Source organism: Engraulis encrasicolus, chromosome 21 (assembly GCF_034702125.1).
Source record: "Engraulis encrasicolus isolate BLACKSEA-1 chromosome 21, IST_EnEncr_1.0, whole genome shotgun sequence".
Classification (NCBI taxonomy): domain Eukaryota; kingdom Metazoa; phylum Chordata; class Actinopteri; order Clupeiformes; family Engraulidae; genus Engraulis; species Engraulis encrasicolus.
In genome coordinates this window covers 3,662,813-3,670,312 of record NC_085877.1, presented here as the reverse complement: position 1 = coordinate 3,670,312, position 7,500 = coordinate 3,662,813, and the positions used below count along the sequence as shown (strand labels likewise).

Here is a 7,500-nt window from a genome sequence, read left to right as displayed (position 1 = left end):
TCTATTATGTTACGGAGTAAGGGCATTGCGTAAGGGCCAGTGATTCAATTGTTTTCGATTCTTAAGAATGTCCCACGATCAGATACAATTCGATTTGAACGTTGGCCGTAGGATCGATGCATTGATAAATATCGATTATCATTTACACCCCTGCTACCACCATCAAACGGGTCTACAACAAACTCCAGTGCACAAGACAAATGGCATCCAAAAACTCCCAAACTGCAGCAGCAGCAGTAGTCAAACTGGAGCTCTCTGGAGACTCTTTTCCCACGGCCCCCGAGATGATTGTCCCTGAACCGGGGTTCTGGGGCCGGGGCTGGGGCAGCGACTGGGGCTGCGACTGGGCCCGGGGTGGTGTGGGGATCCGGGGATCTGCGGTCGGTCTCTTTGGAGAGAAAGGGAGGACAGTGATGAGCTTTGCCAGGCCATATTTGTTTTTGCTGCTCTTGCTCCACCGTCCAGTCCAGTCCAGTCCAGCACTGAGAGAGTGAGTGAGTGAGTGAGTGAGTGCAGGGCTATTTTAGCTGCACACACCAGTCCACCAGCAGTAGGGCTTGTTGTCTCAATACACATATACACACACACACATGCATACAAGCAGACACACGCACACACACGCACACATTGCGCGCGCACGCACACACACACACACACACACACACACACACACACACACACACACACACACACACACACACACACACACACACACACACACACACACACACACACACACACACACACACACACACACACACACACACAGGCCTGCACTGATGCCCTCATGCACCCATGCACATTTACAGACACATAATTCATAGACACATTTATGCAAACACAGAACACACACACACACACACACACACACACACACACACACACACACACACACACACACACACACACACACACACACACACATGCTCATGCCACACACACAGGCATACAGAGTTGCCCTCATGCACCCATGAACATTTACTATTGGAACATACAGACACCGCAGTCATAATTCACACACACACACACACACACACACACACACACACACACACACACACACACACACACACACACACACACACACACACACACACACACACACACACACACAAACATGTACATACCACACACAGGCATATACAAATGCCCTCTCATGCACTCATGAACATTTATTGAAACATACAGACATATACAGACACAGACACATAATTCATACACACACACACAAACACTCTGTCTCTATCTCTCTCTCTCTGTCTCTCTCTCTCTCTATCTCTCTCTCTCTCTCTCTCTCTCTCTCTCTCTCTCTCTCTCTCTCTCACACACACACACACACACACACACACACACACACACACACACACACACACACACACACACACACACACACACACTCAAACACACACTCAAACACACACTCAAACACACACACACACACAGTAAAGTCACACACACAGCAGTTGAGTCGGGCGGGCTAGCTATAGCAGCCTCAGGGCAGATGCCGTGGTTTTGGATACCCACGTCTGGTGATTGCGCGGTTTCCCAAAGTCCAGAGGTCTCAATGCCGCTCTGTCTGCTTGGACAGGCTCAGGGGTGGCTTTGGCTGCTCTTTGTGGTGTAGGGCAGCAGGGTGAATTCACTTGGCCCTCAGGTCCAGGCCTTTAAGCCATGTGGCAAGACTGGGGATCAGAGTCGCCAACAGCTCTGACCGGGCCCGGGACAAAGTCATCTGAAAGGTCCCCCCCCCTCCACCCAATACGTACAATAGAACCCAATTCTGGGCCCCCTGTCTACCTGAGCCCTGGGCAACTGACCCCTTTGTCCCCCCCTTTGTCGGCATCCCTGCCGCGGATTTCAGCACTGTTCCCAGAGCAGTGGGAAGGGCGGTGAAAATGACTGGCTGTGTTGTTGTCTTGGGTTGTGTTGTATTGTGTTTAGTGTGTTACCAAACCCTCCTGTTCTCATGTCGACAGTAATTGCTAAGTTTCAAGATTCAGAACGTTTGTCGTTTTTGAAAGCCCTGGGCCGGCTCAGGTGATTCTTTCAGGTTCAAAGTGATTTGCGGTGATTATAAGCCGTGGGAGCTCACAGGACACAGCAGGTCAGTTTCGGCGGGCGGTCTGTCAGGATGGGCTGCTTCGTCCAGATGAGCTGTTAATATTGCCTTCAAGTTTTGTCAGAGTACGCGCTCAACTTCTTGGAAAAAATGGATGTCTTTGGGTGCGCGATAAAAGGTATTAACTTAAAGAAGAAAAATCTGCACTCACAAACTACGTCTCATTATTTATTTATAGATTACCACCATGTCCATAAGCAAATGCGTTTTGGCTATCAAGCCTTCATCAGTGTGTGGTACTACGCGTTTGCTTGTGGACATGGTGGTAATCTATAAATAAATAATGAGACGTAGTTTGTGAGTGCGGATTTTTCTCCTGTTAATATTGCCCTAACCCAAATCCTACCCACAAGAAAAAGATGGTAGCACTTTACTTGACGCTGGTGTCATAGGTATAACATGACATTGTCATAACAGTGTCGTAATACTGTCATGGCCGTATCATAAACATTCTGTCCATGTCATAAGCATTTATTACTGTTGTCATTGAGTGACATTTGGTTATGCTAGGCAGCCCTAACAATGTCAACTTTTCATGACCATAAAACGTTTATGACATTGCCATAATGTTTATGACTCATCCATGACTGTCATGACACTGTTTTGACACTATTATGACACTCTCATGTCATGCATATGATGACGACGTCAAGGAAAGTACAACCAAAGATGAACATTGTTAAACAAATCTTGCAAAATCTTATATGAGAAATGACGGGATTGAAGAATGGTCCACTTTTATAGTATATGACATAAAAATCGCATTGTCCATATACAGTATGTATGAATAACTTATTAAAGTAAAAATATTTAGTAAGGGTTGTATATATCTTTTCCCAATGGGATAAGCCCTAGGGGCATGACTGTAGGGTGTTGTAATAGCCGATAGTAGCCCAGCTCGACAGGTACATGGAGCTCATATGGACACATGGTGTGTTTGGCTTGTGCTGCCAGTTCCAAGCCTCCCCAATTTCCCTGCCTCGACTGATGTGGAGATCCAGGGCTGAGTTGAGCTTTCATTGCCATTGTCACGCAAAGTTATTATTATTATTCACCGTCTTCCAAAAAAGCAGAAATTATACGGTTTGGGGTTAAGAGTGTGTTTGGCGCGTCGCCCACCCCTCCTGTCCTGACCACCCCTAATTCAGTGGTTGTGAGATGTGATATCAAAATAATGGGCCAAATAAGTGATGATTAGACCGTCCAAAACGCTTGTCACTCAACATGTGACTAACCAGAGGAAAATATTATTTCTCTCTGTAATCTCCATTGACTTCTGATTGGCTTCTCCAAGAACCCCCTCATGGAAGAGCAGCAGTATAGTAGCACTGTTAAAGACTGTTTTAGGATGCATTAGTGTACGTTAACTTTAAATTGAATGCATATACTGTACTGGGATTCACTGCACACTGTTTCTTTGTGAAGTTTAATTTAACCCATTTTGACCAGGAGATGCATCTGTGTTGGTTTTACCTTTCATGCCCATTCCCGCATCTATGCGTATTTACCATTAACGCGGGGAGTGACGTTCATGTGGTTTTCAGTGATGCAGACCTTTTAAAAGAGCATGGCAAATGTTATGTTGTCTGATGCCTGAAATACACAGTTGGGACGTAAAGGGGGGTATATGATTAACAAAATGTATCGTTGTTGGTTGAAATACATAGCCTACACAAAATTACCCATGTTCATTGGACGGCGCAGTTCTTCTCTCAGTCGGAGAATGAAAAAAACCTGACGTTAGTGACCATTGCTGACATAAGTGATGGTAACAATATTGAGGACAATGATTCAGTTTTGATTGGAAATGAGGATGTAGTTGAGATAGAGATATCTGACGATCCCATAGATAGAGGTCAGTGGATTCAATCGATGTTTGAAGATGAGCAGGAGGACTTACTGAGTTTGTCGGCTTAAGATGAATGGACAAGAATAAACTTGTGACAAGATGCCGTACAAAAGAACGGCCAAATTATCTTTTTTTTAAATTTCATCTCTCTTCGTGCTACAGAGATTAAAAAAGTAAGGTTGAAGTAAGCATTGACAATTCCGTTACATTTTTCTGAAAATCAATGCTTAGGTTTTTGGAGCCTTTATACATAATATCACGCAGGCACAAACTGGCCATTTCAGCTGGCATGTTCAGGTCAAAATGGGTTAATCCCTCACCATCTAACAGGTCTAAAATTTAACAGAATTGTCAATGCTGTTAAGGGTAAGTAAATACGCATAGATGCTGCAGTTGGTCTTAAAGGTAAATAATACCCATAGATAATTAAAGCTAAATATCCACAGTTTCCTGGTCTCAATGGGTTACAAAAAGTTTTAAGACAAAAAGGAGAACTTACACCATCTGTTGCTGTGTCTCACAAAATGTTCTAAGAAGCTGTGAAAGGTAAGAGGATGTTTTGTCTCTGTTAGGTATGAGGTGAAACAGCCAGGATTTATTGGCTCAATGTGTAGTTCACCAAACACTGAAAAAAGGGACAATTTCAGCCGCAGTCCAGGAAAATAAGCAGATTAATTCAGCAGTTTCAGGAGGTAATTGTGTAATTTCATTGTGCAGGTTTTTTTTTCATGTGACAACTGCTGCTGCAGACCAAAATTTGCGTGCCGCTTGCGGTCAGAGCTCGTCTTCCAAGTCGTTTTCCGAGTGCAGAAACCGGAAGGAAAGAAATGCCCCCCCCCCCCATTCCATTCCATCCCACCTTCCCAGCCCCCCACCATCCTTCAGATGCCCAACCAAATATCTCGGAGCAGCAAAGAGCAGAGAGAGAGAGAGAAGCCCGGGTTACTCAGCTTGGCTCAAACGGGAGGCATGAAACTCGATTTGCTTGGTGCATTTAGCAGATGTGACATTATCTCGTCATCTGAAAACCTGGGATCCCGCGGGCCAATGGCAAAGCGAAAAGGCACACACGGCAAACGTCTTCCTGTTTTGAATTGCGGCGGGCCGGCCGGCTGGAATGGAAGGCAGAGTAAGAAGGCAGATAGGTTGCCCTCCATCCAGCTCCTGCTCCGTCTCCTGCCTCTGCTCCCGCCATCGCCATGGCCGCTCCAGAGTCCTGCCACCGCTGCTGCTGCTGTGTCTGTCTCCGCTGCTGCTGCCGCTGCCTGGCCCTGACTGCGGTCTGCTCCAGTAACTGTAGACAGATGTGCGAGCCCAGAGTGTTTTCCTGTGTGTGTTGGTCCACGTCCAGGCGCTAATTTGCCCCCATCCCCGTCCCCTACGTTCCCCCCCACCACCACGTCCAACCTCCCTACTACTCCCCCAACTCTATCCGACCCCCCCACATGCCGCGTGTTCTAGCCCTAACGGCAACATTCTAGGCCAGACAATAGAAGCCAAAACTCAGCCGTTTTATAGTTTACAGTGCGGCAGACGTTGAGTTGGGGGCTCTCGCTGCAGAAATAGCATAGTCCATTGCTGTGTAGACCCCCATATTAAAAAAAGAGTCAACATTTTTGAAGCAGAAATAAAACATTTATAGCCTGGCTTCATTTTTTTCTGTGGTTTTAAGTCCATCACAATTATGTTGTTATTTTCTCAATCCATTTGTTGCATGGATTGGACAGATCACCCACCCTGTCATTCATGTAATCAGGGCTGGATTTATGTCTGGCTTGAACCAGTGAATTTTGGGCTTGAAATAGTGACTGTCTTCTGAGTCGTCAGCGTACCACATGAGTGGGCATGGCTTGACAAAATGCATTTGGACTTGCTGATGAATTCAAGTCCAAAATGGATCAGTTTAAGACCTGGTCATTACACCACATTTAGCAGATGCTTTCATTCAATAAAACATACCAAAAAAGCTACATAAAGACACAAAGAGCTACAAAATGTGCTTTGAGATCTGCAGCCAGATGATTTCGAACAAGCTACTGTAGCGTTAAAAAAGCATATCTGAGGCGTACAAGATTAATGCATTAAAATGTATTTCTTGGGTTACACAAACATGCCTAAGAGTTTTCCTTACAAATACATTCTGATGCTTTAATCTGAGTGCCTTGGACATGCTTTACTTTTAATAAATCTGAAATCCCTACATCAAAGAGCACCAAGAAAAAGGACTTTTCCCGCCTTGCTCCACAAACATTCCCCTGGTGCTATGGCCATACGATTAGCGAAAATCCTGGCACATGATTGGAGAAACCAATTGTATGATAGTTTTATTTTAATTATGTGTTACTTTGTCACACATTCAACAATACTGTTGAAATTGCCGAATCAGTGTTGACGCGTGACTCCATGCAAGCCGCCATTGTTGTCTGAAACAGCTGGTCATTTTCACTTCTTTTTTCCCTTGGAGGTTTACTAACGTTTTACAACGAAATCGGCTACTTGGCATCCTTTACACTCTCTCCTTCAACCTCACTCCATCCCGGGTCTACAGTGCCACTGTAACTGAGGTGTTGCTGCACTAGTTTGCCACTCAGGGCTCGGACCCGCCACCTACCAGTCAACGCTCCAGTTAGGGCGTGGGAAGCACAGCACAATACCGCTGAGCTCAAGGTCCAGACCAATAGCTAAAGCTACCAATACTGTATGAGGCTTCAGGAGGGAGGTTTACTGACGTTCTTTACACTAAACTCTTGGAATCCATTACATGTCACATCCTGATTGGTTCAAACACCTCAAGGTTGAGTGGGGAAAATGCTGAGCTGTGGCGATAGCCAGGTTTCTGTGATGTTGGTGTAATGGTGATGTTCAGTGCAAAATTATTCAAGTATTATTATTCAAGTCTAGTATTCAAAGTCAGTGTGTCTATTAACACTGTGTTGGCACTGTGTTGGCACGTATAATAACAATGACTGACTGTCATTGCTCCTCATCTGCATTGATATTAATTCATATCAACCCTCTGATGTGTTATTGATTGTAATGCCAGTGACACTAAATTGTACAAATGTAATTGCTGTGTTGGTCTATGTTGGTATTTATCCATATTGACTGTCGTTGTAGGTCCGTATTGATATGAATCCATATTGACCATATCTCTGTTGTGTAATTGCAGTGTTGAACCAGTTGGAGGAGCTGCTGAGTGACATGAAGGCGGACGTGACGCGGCTGCCGGCCACACTGTCCCGCGTGCCGCCCATCACCGCTCGCCTCCAGATGTCCGAGAGGAGCATCCTCAGCCGCCTGGCTAACAAGGGCACCGAGACACACACGCCGCCGGTGAGGACACACACACACATGCACACACACACGCACACACACACACACACACACACACACACACACACATGCAGGTGCAGGAGCAGGAGCATCCTCAGCCGCAAGGACACTGAGACACAAACAACGCCAGTGAACACACAAACACACACACACACACACACACACACACACACACACACACACACACACACACACACAC

At 45.6% G+C, this 7,500-nt stretch overlaps 1 protein-coding gene across 3 annotated transcripts in view; it reads left to right on the top strand.

The window, feature by feature from the left end:
* The window catches only part of LOC134437660 (chromodomain-helicase-DNA-binding protein 3-like), a 107,085-nt gene that overhangs the window by 72,236 nt on the left and 27,349 nt on the right, over positions 1-7,500 (top strand). For all 3 annotated transcript variants that reach the window (XM_063187148.1, XM_063187149.1, XM_063187147.1), the window contains one exon: positions 7,138-7,301. In XM_063187148.1, the coding sequence (XP_063043218.1) occupies positions 7,138-7,301 (164 nt within the window). The remainder of the gene's footprint in view (positions 1-7,137; positions 7,302-7,500) is intronic.